The 22,303-nt window shown below is 52.8% G+C and overlaps 1 protein-coding gene across 1 annotated transcript; it reads left to right on the top strand.

Annotated features, from left to right (window-relative positions):
- Nucleotides 1-1,620: 1,620 nt before the first annotated feature.
- On the top strand, nucleotides 1,621-22,054 carry Letm1 (Leucine zipper and EF-hand containing transmembrane protein 1). Its single transcript, XM_037235071.1, has 12 exons — nucleotides 1,621-1,629; nucleotides 10,350-10,433; nucleotides 10,549-10,704; nucleotides 10,896-11,039; nucleotides 14,536-14,739; nucleotides 15,832-15,978; nucleotides 16,755-16,859; nucleotides 17,429-17,548; nucleotides 17,750-17,929; nucleotides 18,601-18,794; nucleotides 21,031-21,181; nucleotides 21,860-22,054. Exons 1-12 carry the CDS (start codon nucleotides 1,621-1,623, stop codon nucleotides 22,052-22,054), a joined length of 1,689 nt encoding a protein of 562 aa, XP_037090966.1.
- The last annotated feature ends 249 nt before the right edge of the window (nucleotides 22,055-22,303 follow it).

Below are 22,303 nucleotides of genomic sequence, written 5' to 3' on the forward strand. Positions count from 1 at the left end.
CGCCCGGACAATTTGCACTGGGCAAGTAAAACCGGCATCAAAACCATAAACCTACAGTAAAATCCACATGAACAACCAGGAATTCCAACACTAGATCAATACTTTTTTTGAGACGCGACGCACACATCACAATATCTTATCCAACCACCAGGAAAGCTAAAGCTGCCCCGGCTTGAATGCTCGTAAAAAGGCAACTCTGACCAGACTCTGGTTGTCATGGCAGATCCAATGGCAGCCGGTCGCCGGCCGAGTCCGTCACATACCTGGAAGCAGCCGAAGCTGAGGCCGACCACCAGGCTGCGCAGCTGCGGCACGTACTGCACGGCCGACACCCAGGTGTCGGCGGCCGGCTGCGCGTGCTCCAGCAGGCCGCGCGCCGTCCGGTGCGCGAACACGCCCGCCTCCACGGACGCGTCGTTTAGCGGCAGGCAGAGGTGGTTGCCCAGCGCCGCCTGCTCGGCGCGCCGCTGCGCTACGGCCGGCTCCAGCACGGTCACGTACGAGAGCATGCCGGGCGCTCGCTCGTCAGTGCGCACGGGCGCGTCCAGGCCGAGGTCGAGCAGCAACACGAAGCCGTCCTGCGTGCCGACCGCGACCACGGCGGCCATCTCCAGCAGCGGCCGGCACACGTCGTCGGAGGGCGGCACGCGCAGCGCTGTCAGCGCGGTTACCTTGTGTGGCAGCTGGACGGCGCGCACCACGGCCGCCGCCGCCGCGTCAAACACGCACACCATGCCGCCGCCCCCTCCGCCGGCGCCGGTGGCCGGGCCGCAGTCGAGACCGACGGCTAACAGGTGGGCGGCGGCCGGCCCGGCCACCTCGGCCAGGCCGCAGACGGCCGTCACCTGGACGGGCGGTGCGTCCGGCCGGTGTGCGCCGAACGTCCAGGCGGCGCGCCGTTCGCCCGTCCGGCAGCAGACCACCTCGAGCGCGGGTCCATTGGCGGCCCAGGCCAGCCGGCCACCGGGCAGCGGCTGGCCGAACGGCGCGCCCGGCTGCTGGGCGGCGTCGACATCTGCGCCGGGGCGCGCCGCCGACTGGTGCAGCCGCTGGCGTGTGACGGCAGAGAACAGCCGCAGCCGCTGGCCGCCGCTGGACGGCGCCACCGGCATAGCGACCTCCTGTGGGCACCGCACGACAGCCAGCTCAGACACAGCATCGACACCGCACGACAGCCAGCTCAGATGCAGCACTGACACCACATGACAGCTGGCTCAGATGCAGCGCTGACACCGCACGACAGCCAGCCCAGACGCAGCACCGACACCGCACGACAGCCTGCTCAGACAAGGCGTCGACACCGCATGACAGCCAGCTCAGACATAACATCGACACCGCGCGACAGCCAGCTCAGACGCAGCACCAACATTGCATGACAGCCTGCTCAGACATAGCATCGACACCTCATGAAAGCCAGCTCAGATGCAGCACTGACACCACATGACAGCCAGCTCAGATGTAGCACTGACACCACACAACGGCCAGCTCAGAAACAGCACCAACACATGACAGCCAGTTCAGACGCAGCACCAACGCCAAATGACAGCCAGTTCAGATCCAGCACTGACACTGCACGACAGCCAGCTCAGATGCACCACCAAATGTGACACTGACACTGCAATGGGCCATGTCAGTTAGTGTGGATTCATATATGTGCGCTGTACACCAGAAATATACTTGACATTTTGATTCATTGGTGGATATCTACACCCTGCTGCTTTCAATTAAGTGCAAGCATGAAAACATGGGATGAAGTGCCTGAAGAATGTCACAGTCAAATATAAACTAGTTCATTTTTATCAAGGCCGGATAACATTGGTAACATGTCAAACAAGTAACACTGTCTGTCCAGGTAGAAAACTCAGTCAGAGCACCTGTCATTTCAATTTGACAAGCAGTGGAGAAATCTCATTGGACTCCCTGCTCACCATAATCAAAGACATACATTTCCTTTGCCTTGCTTTTTTAAACAGGAGCATCTGTTATGGTAGCAATACACTGATTCACCAAAATGTTTGTGAATTAGATGCTTGCACAGCTTGAAACATTCTGCTTGAAGAACAATACTTGCACACATGGAACTGTTATCCCTAAAATATCATATGATGCCTTTTATTTCTCCCCTATTGTATTTACTAGAGCATCTTTTCACATCACACTTTGGCTTTGGGAAAACTGGGTATCACATGGCCCATAGTGATGGGGTGATTCAAACCAATCCATTTTTTAGCAACTGGTCACTCTCCATGCCAATCACATATGTTCAATCGCATTGATGTCATTCACACCAGCAGAGGTACCATTAGGCAGAGGCCAGAAGGCCCACAACATTCAGATTGACACAGCTCCAAGGCAGTAATCCAACTGAAACAGCTATTGATCATCCTCAGGGGGCTGCTTTCATCATGATGATGGTAATTTACATGATGACAGCAGTTGCAACAACCACAGTTGTCATAAATTCTGAATACCCTGGGGATACAAGGAAAGGGAGAAGTCTGGTAAGGTTACATAGTGATGACAATATAATTTGGACTAAAAACAATTAATATCTACATTGTTATCATGCCTTGGTGGTGCTGCAGTGACACTATCCAGCAATCCACCAGTGTTTTTTTAAAAATTGTGTTCCAAGTTTCAAAGGTGGAACACCCTCTTTAAGCTTCTACCTAAAAGCTGAGCTATTCATCCAGAATGTCAAAATCAGAAAGTAGGCTCTGGCTGCAATTAAGCTTGATGGTAATTTAATGGTAAGTCAGATTATGGGGGAGGGGGAGCTTTCAACTTATATAGAAAATCAGTAACAAGATGAGCTCTAAGAAACATTCACAGCATTTTAGGAATTTCCAGGACCAAGAGCATACATATGGCTAAATAATATACCTATTGAAAGAGTGCATCAAAAATAGCCAAGATACACAACACATACCCAAAATTCAGTGTAGAATGATATGCAAGAACAGGGTGATGACCATCTGGGTTGATACACATGTATCTTTTTTGGATCAGTGCTATATTCATAGCCTGTTTTTAACTCCTGATTTCTCATGTACCCTTTATCTCCATAATCTATTGAATCATTTGAACCATATTGATCTTGGTATGCATAACCACTAATACCAGCAAAATGACACTTTCAATGAAATAGGAGCATGGATGGGTACACCAAGCACAATCAGCACTCCAAATCAGCGTGGCACAAATATCATACTGACAATTTTAGGATCGCCTCTCCTTGGCAATTGCACAGGGCACCATACTACTAAGAAGCTCAGCCATACATGACAAAATTAAGGAAAATTACCTACAAATACTGTGCAACTACTTGAGAGGTAGCCATCATATGACCAAACTGTTGGTTGTCATTTCCAATCCCATGCTTCTCTTGACAGACCAATCGCTACCGGGGTCTGTACCATTAGACCAATGGAAGTATGCAGACCAAGCTATGTTATTTAACTCTTCAAAAAACACGTTAAAACTTCAACCTGCTGCGCGAGACAAGTGCAACCGTTATGCGTCGTGACCTAGGTACCTCTAACAGGGCAGGAAAGTACGTTTCATCAGGCACACGTAGCTGTCTCGCAAACGGTCCTTCTAGATAGCAGGCGGTTAACTGCTACATACACATGTAAAATGATACAGTTAAAACATGCCTTACCGAAAAAAACTAGCAGTTAAAGCCACTATACAATACAACCGCCCCACTCCTCATCTTCGCCCACGCCGCATCCCTGCGATACAAACATCGCCGGCGCCACGCGCCTTCCAACGGAAAAACGTGCGATGAAATCTTACAGGAATAAAATGACGTCACAGATACCAAAATCCATGATGCCTAGGTAAACTTTGCATTTGAATGACGTCAAATAGGACAAAAAAGCGTATATCATTCAGATGGTTCCTTATCAACCAGTGGCCAAAAATAAGTTTGACAAATAAAAAAAAAGACACTTCCGATCAAACTGAATGGTCAACAATGAACAAAATCCACATCTCACCAGGGATTGGATTGTTGCCACTAATATGGACGTTTTCACCACTGGTCTAGTGTGTTACGTGAGTTGTTCGGTGCATTAGCGAGTAACATTATTCACATGCATTTATAGTAGTATTAGCCTAATTCCTTGTAGAAAAAACAGGTGAATGGAGATATAATTGGGTTGATATTTCGGCAACGTGCCTTTATCGAAACAAAAGCAGAAGTTATTCATTGGAAGTGGAAGTGTTCAATGCATTCGTTAACTGTAATGCTTTCTTAAGTCACCAAATACCCGAAGGAAATATCCAGACGGAACATTATCTACCAGATTGGCTAAGGCTCAACCAAATAGATAAAACGTAGGGAGCGTGTATTTCGCCTCACTGACGGTTGTAGTAAAGCGATCAACTTCCTCTCATAAAAGTTTTTCCTTATTGCCCATTGAGTTTCGCACATATCTACACATTCAGAGGCGTAGTCAGCTGGTGGGGGCTCGGAGAACATATCCTACCGCAAGCCTTTGATTGGCCTACGGGACACTTGGCACAGTCCAAGCCTATCTAACTGGCACAGGCTATCAACGGCTCGATTGGGGGCCCGAAGGGCTGGCTGTGGGACAATCCAGGGGCATAAGCCTGGCCCTCAAAGGTCGGCAGAAGGAACTCGTTGCGCTTGTCGACGGTCCCCGAGACGATCAATGCATCCATGTAGGTCCGAGACCACAAATGCTAAGTAGCTGGCTCTGAGCCAGTCTGGACCCTGGGGGCCCATTTACGACGCAGGGACAAGAGCAGTGTCTTCAATTGTCACTGAATGCACCTCCTTGCATGCACATGAATGCACTTCAGCACCTCCTGCGTTGGCCGGGGCCCCTGAAACAAAGTGGCTACCTGTTTCAAGGCACGGAGTGCTTAACAGGGGGGGGGGGGCTGTGTCGGTGTTAGGGCTGTGGACTTCTGCGTCAAAAGACGTGCGGCTGTGAGAAGGGAGAGCCATGTAAAGGGCAGCCTAGATGGCGAGGAACGCCGGAGTTGGGGCGCGCGTGAAGCTCGGAGGTTGACATAGCGTCGTGAGCACAATGCAGTGATTACATTGGTACCGGAGACTTCTATCCGGCGGCAAGGAGCTCCTTCTTCCCAGCCGACCAGAGGTTCATTTTTCTGGAGTGGAACAGGACGGGACCCTGAATGTCAGAGAGCCATTTACGTCGGTCGAGGTCTCCTTGCCTGACATGGAATGATAGTGCGTGAAATGACAATGAATAGCAAAAATGACAAATAAATGACAAAAATATAATAATAAACGGAGGGCCCTTCGGGGCTCCTGGGCCCTGGGTCTAAAACGAGCCCGTGACCCGCTAATTAAAACTGCGATCATTACTACGGTACATAGGCCCGCTCGGACGGCATACTTTATTTTGGCATAATTGTTTCAAAACGTTTTTGATTCGATGACTGAAGATCAGGCCTCACGCGAAGCAAGATTATCGTGCGTGCTCTGGCGCTCACTCTTGATATTGCAAACTTCCAAGTCTGCAACAAACATCTTATGAAAATTGTGGATTTCTGCAGTGCGCTGAAATCTGCACTTAACACTTTCAACAGGGTTATCAGTGATCATAATTAATTCATTAGTGAAGTAATTCCACAGCCAATCCAAGTGGCCCGGTTTTTATTGACTTCGTCAACCTGCTGTAACTCCTTGTTTTGTAGCTGCTGCTTGGTAATTTCACCGAAATGATATCAGGAGATGAAAGCCCCACCAGTGTACCAATTTTAGAGCACATTCAAGTAGTCCAATTTTGACGAACTTTGATTACGCTAAGGCTCCTTTGTTCTCCAGGCTGTCATTTAGCAATTTCAGCAGATTTATTAAAACATGAAACTGCCTAAATGAACTACTTTTAGTGTAAATTCAGTAAATCCGATTTTTGCCTTGAACTATTGTACATATTATAACTTTTTGTTTCTGAATTGCCACATTGCAATTTCACGAGAATGATGAGTTAAGCTTCATCTGTGTACTAGCTTTCAGAGGAATCCGAATGGTGCGCTTTCTGACCATGACCTCTCTAGACCTAGGCTTTTTTGCTTTGGACCTACCACCTTACACTTTTGTGAGATGGATCAGGAAGTTAAAATCTATCCGTCCGGCATTTTCCATGCATATTGAAGCAGTCCGCGAAGATGAGTCAAAATGCGGTCTCAATTTGTAGCGCATGCCTGGGCAAAGTAAGAAAACTTCTTTAATTTGGCAGCTTTGCAGCACCTTTTTACCAGAATTAGCGTTTTTGTGTCTACCTGAATAAATACGCGTGAAGCACCCTGACCGAGTGCATCAAGTATTTCCAATTTGTGGGTGGCCGGCAACAGTGCATAGTCGCTGTGGGTAAGAGAGCAGGCGGCTTGACCGAAACACAAGCCCTGGCTGCTGGGTGTGTGTGGGCGTTTTAAGATACTCTGCATCGGATAGTTTTACCAAGGTTAGTCTCCGGGAGTGCTGGGTGTTCCCATCAATACAATTTGTGTCCAGAAATATGACCTAGTTTTTAGTGCATCTAGTGTAATATGTGATGAAATGCCTGCCCCACACTATTCGAAAACATTGGGATGTTTAAAGATATTATGTATCAATACTCTTAAAGCCTGTCATGCCGTGAATAATCCTGCGTGCTGTTGTGACTGGCTTGAAATTTGGCTTAGTTTTGATATGTACAATGTGGATGAGTGGTGACAGAATCAACACGCATTGAATGTGAGAACCAACATAGTCAAAGGCTGTAGTGAACATTGTATGTGCTGGTACATTTCCTGTATTATTTAGTTATCCTGTATTATTTAGTTCAGAATAGAACCATCTGTATAATTCACATAAGTTAATTTTGTGTTTATCATGAGTAGCATACACATATTTGATGATTTCAGTCTGATTTTGGCTTTGTAAAGATTGTGAAAACTTTTTGTGAGTGTTTGGCTATGTGTTTATGATGGGACCATGTTGAAAATCAATCCCAGTTCAATTTCCTTTTCTGTTGTGTCTTCTCTTTTAGCTGAAGTGGACCTATAGTCTCAACTGCTAGTAAAACAAAGGCTCAGAACCCACCATTGGTAGAATTCCACAGAACTAAAGAGTCAGTGGCACCAATATCAAGCATAAAGAGGTTTTCCCAATGTCTACAGTCACCCCTCAATCTAGGACATCATGTTAAGGTTGTTAGTTAAAGTCACCCAGTTGCACCTTCCATGGCAATGCCACTACCAGGAGATATCAAAGATTATCTTTGTGTACTGGTTAATACTGCCATGCATTTTTTTGTGATATTCCAGCCAAAAATACAGGGGCCCAACCTAATGTTAGAGAAAGGCTCTCACAAAAGAATTCAAATAAACAGCTATGAGGATTAATACAGCAGGGATGAATTTGTTATGATAAATGCAGCAGTAGACATTCATTGTAGCAGCACAGTTGTAATAAACTATAAAGGGTAAACCACAAACCACATAGGGTGCACAACAAACAATGACCGGTTTGAACCTGCTTGTTGTACTTTTTTGCATGAACATTAACTGAAGTGAACAATTGACAAGTCTTGATGCAGTGAGTCAACTGGCACCCATTCACCCCGTACCTGGCCACTCAGCTCATGGTGCACAGCTGTGCATGGTCTACCAATGTTCAAATATGATTTGTAGCTAATCTAGAAGAGGTCCCATCAATTTCTGTTTTTAGTCTGAGGAGCAATCCATTGGTGTTTAGTTGCATGTCAGGTTAAAGAATATCAAAGGCATCATGTTTTTGAGAAAATGAAGTCAAAAGTCAAGCTAAGCCAGTACACATACCTAATTGACCTTGAGTGTTACATGGACCCATGTTTCAAAAAAGGATAGATATGATGCTTTCTGATGCAGTCTTCCCAAGCACACTCTGCAAACTGCATCAGCTAGAGCATGTTAAAGTGGGTTCATAATGTCATCACATATTTTAACCTGTTCCTAGTTCCTTATGTATGCCATACAACCATATAACTTGCAGAATTGTTTTTTGGTCATCCAACTACCTCTTAAACCAGTCCTTGTCAAACTTGAGGGGATACAGTGTTGAAATGCACCTATCCACAGCTTACATGCTTCAAACAGCAGCTTTTGAACCCTTCAGGTGCTGAACTGTGGAATGGATCATGGTCATTTGACATGGGGAGCTATGGGCACCATATCGCCAGTGCAGTTGCACACCATAAAGCCCAACTCATTATCACATTGGGGACTATGCCTCATAGCAGTGCAGTACTATGACAAGGATGTTGTGTTGCAATGCGGCTGGTCTTCCATGGCACCCATGTTAAAGTTATTGTGAAAATGTTGTGATTTGGTTTAGTGAAAATTATTCAACAATTAAGTATCTCTAAAAATCATCCACGGAGATTCTCCATTTACGCTCGCAGGTCCGGAAATTATCCCCCGGGTCGTCTCCCGTACGCCGTGCATAGTCAACGGTCACAGCTATGCGTAGCAAAAAACGGTTCTCCGTCTCCTACCATGCTGCGTAAGGTTTCGGAATTCTCCCTCGGTGCGGAAAATTCTCGGACAATTTTCCGTGGTGACAGCGCCGAACGCCATTACAGAAAACTTGCCATCAATTCGGATAATTTTCCGACGTTAGCTGAACTGTTATCTGAACTGTTATCTGGCTGAACGTGCCTGTTATCTTAATGTTATATGTATCAGTGAAGGATGCAATGCATAATTTGTCCCAGTCTTTTTTAATCATGCTGTGAGGAAAGTACGTATTGATGTGGAAGGCACGTTCTGAACAAATTTATGGTCTCAGTTTTAGGATCGACACAAAAGTAGCATCCGAGGTAAAATTGCATGGCATTGAGGGACAGATTCCTGGCTGGGCAAGGGCTTATCTGCTAGACAGGGAACAGGGAATTGTGCTCAATGGTACAACATATCAATGGGGAGCCAGTAGAGTGGGGGATTCCGCAGGGGCTGGTGTTGGGGCCTTTGCTCTTTACTATTTTTGTGAATGATATTGGGATATGATTAGAGAATAAGGAAAATTTGGTGATGATGTTTAAGTGGTAGGGGTGTCAAAAAATGCCAACTAAGTGAACCAAATTCAACCTGACTTAGGGGAAGTAGTAAACTGGGATTCTTTGTGGAAGATGCTCGATTCTGATAATTGTAAGATTGTGTATTTGGGTAGTTTTGGGTAGTGAGGGCATTGACTAGAAAATGGGAGGTTGGGAGTTAGACCAGATGGAGGAAGAAAATGTTGTAGGGTTTGTCATTTCGAGGGATTTAATGACTGAAAAGCATTGTTGGGCTGCTCTGAACAAGGTGCTTCAGATGGTGGCACTTATTAACATAAATGTGTATTAAGATAGCATTAATGCTGTCAAAAAGTTGTACCTAGCTCATGTCAGGCCACATCTAGAGTATTGTGTACAGGCTTGGTCCCCATACTTATAAAAAGATAAAGATAGGCTGGAAAGAGTACAGCAAAAAGTACCTAGGATAATTAATGGGATTGACAACTTAGAATACACAGATGGGATAAGGGCCTTGGATTTATGTTCACCGAGCTATCATAGACTTAGAGGTAATCTGATAACAGTATTGAAATGAGGATTATGAAAGACGTTTTATGATTAGGGGATTATTAAAGGGATCAACAAGGCAGATTGGCATGGAGCACTGGGCATTAGGCCAAGATTTAGAGGAAGCTAGTTTCAGTTACAAAAGGTGGGAGTAGATCTATAAAGCAGCTGATGTTATTTGGTCTAGGAGTAGTGGATGATTGGCATGGACTGTCAAAAGAAGTTGTAGGAAGCACTTCCCAGCGACATTTAAAAATCATTGGGACAAGTTCTATCGGTCTCAAGATCTCATTTATAGATAGATTCAGGCAGGTTGGGTGGTAAGACTAGTTTCGAGGATGTGTGCAGAATCTGAGGCTGGCCAACCCCGATGGGGCCTCGTAACTCTTTGTTGACCTGGTGTTTCTATGTCTTTCTGCCTTTATTTAAAAAGCACTACCTGGGAAATGGAAGCATATTCCAAGACTAAACTCATTGGTCAGTTTATAGGGAGGGGGGGGGGGGGGGTCGCTGGCTCGGGTCGCGGTGCTTCCGCATGTCACCCTCTGACCAGCCTGCGTGGCTCTTCAGCCTCTTCCTGCCTTCCTCGGCAGGCGGTGTCATCGCAGCACGGCCGCCATGGTCAGCTGCTGGCTGACTGTGTGCCGGGCGGCTGGGCGGGGCGCGCTGCTGGCATCAGCCGTGCCGCCGGGCTCGCTGGTCCGGCTGCCGCGCGCCGCGCGCTGGCAGCTGCAGCCTGCGCTGTGGCTGGCCGTCCCCGTTCAGCCGGCCTCCCAGCGCGGCGTCCACATCTCCTGCCAGCTGCGCGAGAAGGAGCTGCACAAGCCCTCCTCAAAGGTGGAAGAGTCGGTGGAGTCGCTGCGGGACCAGCTGAAGGACTCAGGAGGGCGATGCGGCGCCGGCGGTCGCGCCGCAGCCGCCGGCGCCGCCCGCGCCGCAGCCAGAGCCGCTGCCGGCTGTCAAGGAGCCACCGCGCCGCACCCTCTGGATCCGCTTCGTCGACGAGGTGAAGCACTACTATCACGGCTTCAAGCTGCTCTTCATCAACATCAACATCTCTCGCAGACTCGTGTGGAAGGTGCTCAACGGCAAGAGCCTGTCACGCCGGGAACAGCGACAGGTGAGGGATCTGGCCGTCACAGTAAGCAGCAGACCGCTGGGTTGCTGGCGAGAACGTGTCTCGGCTTCGGCTTTGCTGTATGGGTGGTCAGAGTTGAGCCCTTCTGCCCTGTCTGTGGTTGCGGGTGATCTTTAGAGCTGCGCTCGACGGTGGTCATCGTCCTCTCCTGATCCGTGTAATTTCTGTTTCAGCTGGTGCGCACGGTGGCCGACTTGTTCCGGCTGCTGCCGTTCTCTGTGTTTATTATCATCCCGTTCATGGAGTTGCTGCTGCCTGTGGCGCTGAAGATCTTCCCTCAGATGTTGCCTTCCACGTTCCAGACGTCTAACGCTGAGGTGGGTGGTGGAACAGTCGTGCTGACCTCGCTAGACATCCATTTCAGCTCGTGGGGGAGGGGGAGGGGGCTTTACAGTTTCACACGGCTTTCAAGCACATTGTTACCTTGTCATCATCGCGACGAATGCGGGTATTGCCAGTGTGTTGAGACGTCTGCCACCTTAGCACATTCAGGAGCACCAACATTTGAACCGCAGGAACTCGCTTCCATTGTATTGCTTACGATTGTTGCATGGTCGTGGGCTTATACTTGGCTCGCCGAGATAATATGATCAGTTCACAGCTGCGTGAAACGTTCCTGCGCCGTGTGCCAAACCCTTGTTGTAAGGGCGTGGCGTCCCGTGTCAGTGGCGCTCCACGTCATCGAGCCCACCACAGCTTCACAGGTGAAGTAGAGAGCGGGATGGCGGTGAGGTTCGAATTCCAAACGAACGATTTGCAATCCAAAATGCGGCCTCACTGGCAGCAATCGCTGCGTGACGTTGGGGACCTGTCAGAGTGTCGGGCGCCACTCGGTGAGCCTCGCGGTGGAGCAGAGACCAACCCGGCTGGGGCGGGGCTGTCGGCTCGTCAGTTGTGCGCGGATCGGGGAGAGGAGGCCGAGTACCGACTCAGACCATGTGACTACAGCCATCAGGGCTGTGGAGCTGTTGCGAGGGAGTCGCGGGATGTTGGGAGCCCTGCTCCGACTGCCACCTCCTCAGCCCTCGCGCTGCCGCAAGTAGAGCATACTCTGTCGCTCAGCACTGGAGGATGTGCTGGTGACGCCGCAGCTCGACGAGCAATCAGCCGTCGCCGGCGGGCGGCGGCTGATCGGTTGGCAGCGGCGGGGCCGGCTGATCGGAGATGACGCGGTCTCTGCCAGGGCAGTTGACCAGCGCCTGAAGGCAGCTGCCTTCGGCTGGTCCGGCGGGTTGGTACGGCGGTGCCGCTAGGCGACCGAGACCGACTTGCGCCGCTCCATCGCGTGGTGTGAACGGGTGGATCGCACTGGAAAGGTGCCACCGAGACACCCTTTGTTGGGCGTGCCTCGCACAGCATTGAATGAGAGCCAGTTGACGACCGTTATATCTGGAAATCGCGCTCATGAACGCCAGATATGGACGCCTCGACAATTGTATTTGTTTTTTTGCCTTGATCACCGCATGGGTTATGAAATGACAGGATTTGAATGACGTTATTAGCCATCACGAATGCCAAGGTGACTGAAATATTCTCTCCGGTACACCTTTCCCCATTTTCGCGGGCTTGTCGCTCAGAAACTACAGGGGCTCAGGTCTTAATAAGGGCAGGATTGTGAACGGCATTGAAAGTTACATCAATGCTATTTCGGCTCAAAACCACATATAAATGTGGAACACTCCCTTTAAAACATGACGTGCGGCGCGGGGAACGCATAAAGAACCACCGTTGATGTTTGCGAGGTATTGTGTTCGATAGGAGAGGAGCTCTTATTGAACACTTTTTGGTAGCATTTTTTGGTCGGCCCGCAAAAAGGCGGTAGAAGGTCCACTTCCGCGATAAGTTTGGCTTTTCTTGGCTGAACCTTGGCTTTTGACTCCCGCGATGAGCGTCCGTCAGCGAGGACCGCTACAGTGTCTGTGGACGGTGAGCCAGTGAGCCTGGTCACGTCCGCCGCCATCTCTGCGCCACCGTCAGTCCCCGGTCGCTGAACCGGGCGATGACCAGTTGTCGGGCCGTTGTGCACCGTCGTCGGTCCCTGGCGTTGGACCGGGCGGTGACCGGCGGTGGGGCCGCTGTGCACCGCCGTCGGTCCCCGGCCGCTGGACCGGGCGATCACCGGCGGTGGGGCCGCTGTGCACCGCCGTCGGTCCCCGGCCGCTGGACCGGGCGGTGACCGGCCGTCGGGCCGCTCTGCGCCGCCGTCTTTTCCCAGCCGTCGGGCCGCTGTGCACCGCCGTCGGTCCCCGGCCGCTGGACCGGGCCGTCGCCGCTGGGGACGGCGCGGAGCCGCCGCCGATGCACAGCGTTCAGGCTGGAGCCGGCTCCCCGTGCGTGGCGGCACCACCGGTGGCCTGGCTGTGTTTGTTGGATAGGACTGCCTGTTTTGTGATGGCAGCGCCACCGGCCTGGCTGTGCGCGCGAGGCGAGACGATCTGTTTTGTGGCGCCTCCGCCGGTGACCTGTCTACACGCGTGGCCCTTCCTCAGATAATCTCATCGGTGACGTCACGCGTACCACGCTCCTTGTTTGTGCCGTCCGTTAGGAACGAGGGCGTGTGCTTCTCCGGCCGGCGCTGATACAGCAGGGAGCTGTGATGCGGCATGACGGGCACAAAAAGCCCCCAGCGACAGGCCAGGAGCACTGGCCTGGGATTTCGCCGATGATATCAGCGTGCATACGGCTACTAGACAATTAATGTAACGGTCGGCCCTCACATGGCGGAAGTTAGATGGTTTACTCCTCTGTATTTACTAGCCCGTTACGTGCAATTGAATTTCACATGCTTTCTTTTACAGGGAATGACAGTGTAATGTGTCTCCAAAAACGATGTGTTTTCGCATAGCAGGAGGCAATACGCACACGTTTTACTTCATCAGTTAGACCGTGCCGTTAGACTAGTACTCCTGAGGCGGTAGCGGCAGCCAGTTCTGAATCAGTTCGGAAGGCATAACGATGGCTGCGCTGACGCGCCGTGAAGGCTCCGGTATTAGAATGTATTTAACGTTATTTGGTGCGTCGTTGGTGGCCCGTGGCAGGGACGGTGCCATTAAAACCTGGGCTTTAGACCTGTAATTCATATAGGTGTGTTTTTGCTAGTGATGCTGCCGATTCAAGAAAATATGGTGCCTAATGCGTGCGCTGCATTCATTGAGGTGTGGAGGTGCATCGAACATGTATGATCTACGTAGTCCTGTGAATCCAGGATTTGTATTTTATGCAGGCGTGCCGTCTTTTGAATATAACTGGATTTTGAATATAACGAACAAAGCTAACGCTCGGTGACATTGACTGTGATAACGTGTGATCACTTGTCTGGGATTACAGGAGGCCAAGATGAAACAGAAGCTCAAACTTAAGTTAGAAACGGCGAAGTTCCTTCAAAAGACCCTGGACTCGATGGCACTGAAAGGCAAAGGTCATTACTCAGACACTGCGAGGGAGTTTGCGGACTTCTTTAAAGAGGTACTTATAAAACTCTGACGCTGTGAATGGTTCTTAGGAGCCATGCTCTGTGGACCATGACTGAATGAGGTTTCCTGGTGATTTGATGGCAGGCAACATCTGTTTCGCAGTATCTGCAGGTAAGTACAACAGTTACCTTGTTCAACGTCTGTGGAACAACATTGCAAAATAAATGTGCTTGCACCTCAGTGGCCCATGCGTTTGAATGAGGCGTGTGCGTGATGCTGCCGTGCTTCCCTGGTGTTAACAAGCCAGGACCAGGGACCTCTGGTCAGTATTATGTCGTAGTGCCGGCGCCCCGCGGTCGTGCGCGGCCATTCTCTGACGGCGCTGTCGGCCACGTTCCAGATCCGAACATCCGGGGAGCAGGCCTCCAACGAGCAGATCATCAAGTTCTCGAAGCTGTTCGAGGACGAGGTGACGCTCGACTCGCTGGACCGGCCGGAGCTCGTCGCGCTGTGTCGAGTGCTCGAGATCCCGACGTTCGGCACCAACAACTTCCTTCGCTTCCTCATCCAGATGAAGCTGCGCGGTCTCAAGGCCGATGACAAGGTTGGCCGCGCCGCGGCGCCGAGGGCCGGTTGTTCGCTCTGGTCGTGAGGCGCGAAAAGGTTTCGATGCACGGGTGGCCCATGGTTGGTTGTGCCAGTGTTTGGCGGCATAGCATCCCTGTAGCGTAGGGTCAGTCTCTCGGAAAATTACTGGGTGTTTATCGCGTTTTCAGCGGGTGGGCTTAAGTCTTACATTGTTGAGACCGATGTGCGTTGAAAAGGACGACCATTTACAGTTATAGACGACGCGTTAGCGATCGCGTTGCCCGCGCTATCACTTAAGTTGTGTAGTGTCTCGTTGTCCGACTCGCTTTCAGCGACTGGCTTACCCGGAGCCTGTGATGTTGGTATTGCATGCAGCAGCTCCTGCGTGTGAGCCGGGGCGGGGCGACGGCGAACGCCGGGCAGGAGTGGCTGCTGCGGGTGAGCCGGGGCGGAGGTGACGGCGAACGCCGGGCAGGGGGTGGCTGCTGCGGGTGGGCCGGGGCGGAGGTGACGGCGAACGCCGGGCAGGGGTGGCTGCTGCGGGTGGGCCGGAGCAGGGGTGACGGGGAACGCCGGGACAAGGGTGACTGCGGCGGGTGAGCTGGGGCGGGGTGACGGCGAACGCCGGGGCAGGGGTGGCTGCTGCTGGCGGGCGGGTGACGGCGAACGCCGGGACAGGGGTGGCTGCTGCTGGCGGGCGGGTGACGGCGAACGCCGGGGCAGGGGTGGCTGCTGTGGGCGGGCCGGGGCGGGGGTGACTGCAAACGCCGGGGCAGGGGGTGGCTCCCGCGGGTGGGCCGTGGCGAGGGTGACAGCGAACACCGGCCCACATCGCCCAGTGGTCGACAGGACACCACGGCATGGTCACAGTCTCTGTGCCGTATCAGTACCTGTTTTTGAGGCCTCCGGGGTGGATGACGCGACCGCTAGTGAATCGCCGTACCATTGAGCGTCTCGGTTGGGGCGCGGGCTGCAGAAGCGGGACCGACGTGCTGGTGTTCTCGATTCTGCCGTCGGGTGTGCTGAATGGAGAGCACTTTGCCTGATATTCAGTTCTCCGCTGCGTTTGGACGGCTGTGTATGTGACTCCACGGACCCTTGCCGTCAGATTATCCAGCGGGAGGGCGTTGAGACGATGGTGGTGGAGGAGCTGCAGTCGGCGTGTCGCGCGCGGGGCATGCGAGCGTACGGTGTGTCCGTGGACCGACTGCGCTCTCAGCTCTCCAAGTGGCTCGACCTCAGCCTCAACGAGAAGGTGTGTCTGGCGCTTCACGTCGCCCCCCCCCCCACCCACCCACCCACCCCCACCCCTCCTCCCACCGCCGGTAACCTGGCCACTGTTGGCACCGAGTCGTTATGTCATGTGGTTTGTTTTCAGTCCGCTAAATGTGTCAGTAGTAAGGGTTGTAAGCAACACGAGATAATAAATCGGCCTCATGGAAGGAGCGTGCGTACGGCTTCTGCGCACGGCGTGGGGGGGGGGGAGGAGGGGACTGTACATAAGTAAAGCACGTGTGCAGCTCAACCCATTAAGTGAAGTTCCAATAGCAAAATGTGGTACAGTCTCTGGAAGTTTTATGGTGTCAAGTGGCGCGTAGAGCAGACGGCTAGTGGCTTCCACAGGTCTTCTGTAGGACCTCTGACCCGCCGGTGTCGTGTGTCACCTCACCATCGCGTGTGCGTGTGTGTGGACAGGTGCCCCTCTGACACGCCGGTGTCTTGTGTCACCTCACCATCGCGTGTGCGTGTGTGTGGACAGGTGCCCCTCTGACCCGCCGATGTCGTGTGTGTGTCGACAGGTGCCCCTCTGACCTGCCGGTGTCGTGTGTCACCTCACCATCGCGTGTGCGTGTGTGTGGACAGGTGCCCCTCCGACCCGCCCATGTCGTGTGTGTGTGGACAGGTGCCCCTTTGACCTGCCGGTGTCTTGTGTCACCTCACCATCGCGTGTGCGTGTGTGTGGACAGGTGTCCCTCTGACCCGCCGGTGTCTTGTGTCACCCCACCATCGCGTGTGCGTGTGTGTGGACAGGTGCCCCCGTCTCTGCTGCTGCTCTCCCGCGCCTTGTACCTGCCGGAGAACCTGCCTGCCGGCGACCAGCTGAAGGCTGCCATCTCCCGTCTGCCTGAGTCTGTGGTACGTTAGCGCACAGCGCCCGGCGCCGCCGACCCCAGCTCTGGCTTACTCTCGCCCGGTGGAGACGGGTTGCCATGCGTGTGATCTTGTGCGTGATTGGGTTTTGAGGTGTTTCAACGTTTTCAAGATGTGGGTGTTTTCTTGCAGTTGTTCTTTTGTTTGGTACCGACATCTTGAACCACGAACGCACTCCGCTCATCGCATCGGAGTTGATCATCCGGTGCCATTTTGATGTTTTTCTAGTCAACATGGTTGTCATTTGTCCATTTTGACATTGACCTGCCTTTGCTGTTTTGCGTTCGCTGGAGCTTGACTTTGTTTAGTCGCTCCATGTACGTTTGGAGCCGAGCCTTGTGTAATCTCCTTCTGTCTGTCCGAAGTCCGGCCCAGTGTCGCCGCTCCCTCTCTCCGGAGCTGGACCCAGTGTCACCCCTCCCCGACCCATTGTCACCGCTTCCGGTCTTTCCGGAGCTGGACCCAGTGTCGCGGCTCCCTGCCCGCGTGGAGCCTGACCTTGCGTAATATCTCCCTGTCTCCGGAATCTGACCCTGTGTCGCCACCCCACACAGGGCACGGCCACGCGCGCCGCCATCGGAGATCGCGAGGGCCGCGTCGACTTCAAGACGCGCGTGGACGTGATCAAGGACGAGGAGCGCAAGATCTTGGAGGAGGACGAGGAGCAGCGTCGCGTCGAAGCGGCTGCGCAGCAGCAGCAACAGGAAGAGGCGGCACGGCGCGCGCCGGAGCCGGCCGAGTTGGTCGAGCCGGCACCGGCGACGGCACCCGCACCTGAACCCGCACCCGCACCTGCACCTGCACCTGCACCCGCACCTGCACCCGCGCCCGCACCCGCACCCGCACCCGCACCCGCACCGGAACTGGATGCCGAGCTGCTGCGAGACACGGCACCCACATTGGCCGACCGGGCGGAGGAGGTGGGCGAGCTGACGTCACGTGACGTATCCGAAATCGAGGGCGCGCTCGAGACTCTGGCAGCCACCCGACGCCGGCCGCTGCTCGAGCAGGAAGAGCTAGAGGACATCAAGGAAGAGATGGCCGACTACCAGGAGGTGAGCAACCTGAGCTGAGCTGAGCTGTGCTGAGCTGAGCTGAACTGAGCTGAGCTGAGCTGAGCTGAGCTGAGCTGAACTGAACTGAACTGAACTGAGCTGAGCTGAGCTGAGCTGAGCTGAACTGAACTGAGCTGTGCTGAACTGAGCTAAACTGAACTGAACTCAACTGAACTCAACTGAGCTAAGCTGAACTGTGCTGAGATGAGCACCGCGGCCGGTCGGCTTGTGCTGGGGTGGGCGCCTTTTCCACTGTCCAAGATAAGGTGTGTAGACCCAGACAGCACATAAGTAAGCGGCGAATTACCCGAGAAGCCATAATCAGTGGCAGCGATGGCCGCGCGGATAATTATTTGTGTGTGTTGCTAAGAGAGTATTCGCACCACTTCATGGTCTTGATTGATCGGTAAGAGCGTGCCGTGCCGCTGTGCCCTGCGTCCGCTGCAGCGGCAGCGCTGCGTCCCGACTCACAGCATCCGCTGCAGCGGCAGCGCTGTGTCCCGGCTCACGGCGGCAGCGCTGTGTCCCGACTCACAGCGTCCGCTGCAGCGACAGTGCTGCGTCCCGGCTCACAGCGTCCGCTGCTGCGGCAGTGCTGCGTCCGTGCCCACAGCATGTTTACATGCGCTCGGTTTCTTCTCACGACTGCCGGTTTTTCTGTGGTCGGGCAGGATGTGCAGGATCTGCGGGATATCATGAACAAGGCCGGCAAGAAGATGAGTCATCTGAAGGAGACGAGGGCTGCTCGAGGTCTGCAGTACAGCGTTAACAGGATGATCGGCTCGCTCGACTCCATGATCGACAAGCTGCAGGCCAAGGAGAAGAAGCTGCATGAACAAAACACCTCCCGCGACGGCAAAAAGAGGCAAGGCAATGTGCGGAGTTTGATACATTTCGTGACGTGATGCTTTTTCATTTCATGATTGCTCGCAACTTTCTGGTATTTGCGTCGCAGTTTGCCAGGCATGGGCCTTAAGTTTTCATAATATCGTTTGAGTCATATTAGTATCGCTCTGGGATAGTGCTTACGATATTTTAGCTCTGTGCACGTCACTGGCGCTCTGATATTCGTTCACAAGCATAGCGGGGCAAGCTCATTACTAACACTTGGTGGCGGGTTGTCGCACAAAAGAAAAAAACTAGCGGGAAGTAGTGTAACACAAGGTGCATGCTTCGTTAGCCTTAAACCCCAGTATTTCATGTATTTGGTAATTCAAGTGGCATGACACTCCTCAAGCGTTCGGAAGTTGGGAATTGACAACGAATAAAAGCCATTTGTCTTTCTTTCATTCAGAGATCATTATTTCCCTCTCGGAGATTTGGTACGTCCGTAATTCCCCGCGATCTAACAGCGTCGCCGATCAGCGACCCGCGGCTTCGTGCCACCGCCAGGGTTGGTCAAGATCTCCCCTCGCCGGTGTTTCAGAATAACTTTGCAATCGTTCTAGGTGCCCCCCCCCCCTCCCGGCGATCAGCTGGTGTGGTGTCCCACCCAGCACGGCGCCAGCAAGGCGATTTAATGCTGTCTGGTCTCAGATGGTGCTGGAAGTTGGTACCATGGGTTATCTGATGTGTAGAATTCACCTAGCACAATATCAATTCCCTCTGACTTACGGATCATGGGATATGCCCCTAGACGTTTCCATAACTTGAGTCGGCATTGGTATGTTCTTAGCGCCTTTGCACCAGCAGCGTGCCCAGGGGGAGGGGTCTGGGCCTGTCCCCCTCCTTGGGCCAAAGAAGCACCAAAAATTCATGGTGAAGGGACATCAAAATCCTCATCTGGGATCCACATAGCTTTTACTTTCAAGGGGTAACAAGTTTCATGGGCACGACAAATGGCCCAAACCGTTATTTTTGAGAGGCATCGGAAACCAGGCAGTAGGCCCCAAACCTTCATTTTTAAGTGGCATCAGATTCCAGGGACGTAGAGTCTTACCTATCCTGCGAGTGTGGTGTTTCCAACCCTTTTAGCTTTTGTGGTCTCAGGGGTCTAAAGGGCCTCGGACCCTAGCGCGTGGCATTCAATCAGCCACTCGCGAGCCAGTTAATGAGGTCGTTTTTTTGTGTTGTCTTGCACAGACAGAAAAATATAATATCATTTCAGTCAAGGGAGAAAAATTCGTATGCCTATGATCAAATGTTTCATACACACGCGCGCGCTTACTGCGTTGTATGGTACAATTCTTCAGTATGCTAATCTTTGGCGTCGCGTCGTTCCATTTTCCTTAAGTTAATAGGTTTTGAATTGGTCAACTGTGCATTGTGATTTATCCCAGTGCCAGCATTGGGCGGCATCCTGTAGAATATAGGAATCGTTTTCGGCAAAGTTGCTGACAGCCACAGCTTTATCAAGCGCGACGGACGCCTTTGCTAGTTTAAAGGGAAAAGGGAGTTTAAAGGCACTTGGAGATGTTGGAGCAAGCATGAGATATCATGCAAGGAGCTCACTCATAACTATTAGTATGCCTTCAATTGGAAGAGACTGCTCTAGACAACACGATTTGTCTGCTTTTTGAACATGCTCCCCAATGCTTTATCGTTTGATGACGTCGTCGTTCCTTGCACAACATTGATTAGGAGCCAGTTTGCGGCTGTCTGGAAGTCGTGCTCACGAACGTCAGATGTGAACGACTCGACAATTTGGATTTTCTTGGCCGTGATCGCCGCGTGGCTAATGCAGTGACAGGGTTTGAATAACGTTGTTATGGCGTCACGGATGCTTTGGTGACCTTGAAATGCCCCCCCCCCCCCCCCCCTCCCAATAGTCTGTACATCTTCGCAGGCCTTTAAGTCAGAAACTAGAGGGGTTTGGGTCCTGAGAAGGACAGGGCTCTGACCTGCACAGACTGATCGTCAATATGGCTATTTCAGTTCAAAACCCTATAGAAATGTGAAACACCCCGCTTAAAGGGAAATAGAGGTTAGAAATAGAACGGGTCTGTCTTGATAATTTCCGACCACAATCCTTGCGTGTACTTGAAACCACCCATTTGTCAGCCTTCACGGCAAGACAGTGCATCAGGGATGGTATGGACAGGTGCGGAGCGGGGCCTTGACCCTGCTGACGTCACCCGACACGACGCTTCTGCGTGTTACAGCGATGAGGAGGTGGGCATCCAGGAGCTTATCCAGACGCTGCAGCACATCCAGTCGGTGCCCGACCAGACCAAGCTCAACACTATCGCTCACGTGCTCTCCAAGATGGACGACAATCAGGACGGCTCGATCCGCGTGGAGGACGTGCTGGACGTGAGTGTGCCCCAGGCCCCTCTATCGAGAGAGGAGCTGGGCCTGACCGTGGTCACGTGACGCCCCGGCCGTCAGGTGGGGTGTCGACGGGAAGGGATGTGGTCAGTTCTCACGGGATAGTGAAGTATTCGACGCCGAGACCCGGAGTCTGGGGATACGGAACAATAAACATGGGACGGCATCGGCGCGGTAACGATTTTGCGGAGTTACTTCTCCGTGGCTTACAGAAGATGTGAAAGAAGAGCTCTCTGACGATCGCGGGCTCAGGCCAGACTGGTTGATTAAAGCTCCGCGGCGGAACGGTGTTTCTCAGATTGCAGCGCGAGAGGCGCTGCTCTGACACGGCCTGCAGTGACTGTAGGCTCATCTGCTGTGGTACCGAGACCAGCGGGTGTAGTCTTATATGCAGTTGCCTTGCGGGGGGGGGGGGGGGTTCTAGGCTGATCTGGCTGATCAGTGGGCTGATTTGCTGTCGTACCGAGACCGGCGGGTGTAGTCTCATATGCAGTTGCCTTGGGGGGGGGGGGGGGGGGGAGGGGGTTCTAGCTCCCATTTCGGAAACAGCGGTGAAGTTCGCAGAGAAAACACGTTTTTGTGCTATTTTGTGTCGGGTTTAGCCATTTTCCCCAACATATTTTGTGACACTACGCCCGTGACCGTGATCGTCGCTGTCGCCAGGTTATTGAGCTGATGGGCCAGGATAACCTCAAGCTGAACAGCAAGCAGATGGAGGAGATCATTCAGCTGCTGGACCGCGAGAAGGTGCTGGATCTGGAGCGGAGGATCGAGAAGGCGCTGCTCCGGGAGGCGGAGGAGATCGCGGCGGCGGCGGCTGCCGCCGAGAAGGCCGCCCAACAAAAACCGGAACAATAGCACCCCTCCCCTCCCCCCGCCGCCAGCGCTCGGCTGGATATTCCGGCCGGATCCCGCTGGCCGGCTTAGCCCGGACGCGCGTACCTGCCCCGCCCTGGCGGCCTGTTAAAGATGAGATGTGCAATGGTCTCCGACGGTGATCGCCGCGCGCCGCTGCGCCGAGTACGGGACTTCGACGGTGGCGGCGCTGGCGTCGCGGCGCCCATTACGGGACTTCGACGGTGGCGGCGCTGGCGTCGCGGCGCCGCG

Source organism: Pollicipes pollicipes, unplaced genomic scaffold (assembly GCF_011947565.3).
Source record: "Pollicipes pollicipes isolate AB1234 unplaced genomic scaffold, Ppol_2.1 Scaffold_7261;HRSCAF=8764_pilon_pilon_pilon, whole genome shotgun sequence".
Lineage (NCBI taxonomy): Eukaryota > Metazoa > Arthropoda > Thecostraca > Pollicipedomorpha > Pollicipedidae > Pollicipes > Pollicipes pollicipes.

Excerpts from the sequence above, each read along its gene's own strand:
- Letm1 (XM_037235071.1), top strand. Across the intron at positions 10,705-10,895 it reads CACGCCGGGAACAGCGACAG|CTGGTGCGCACGGTGGCCGA; the intron begins GTGAGGGATCTG and ends TTTCTGTTTCAG. Across the intron at positions 17,930-18,600 it reads AGATGGCCGACTACCAGGAG|GATGTGCAGGATCTGCGGGA; the intron begins GTGAGCAACCTG and ends GTGGTCGGGCAG.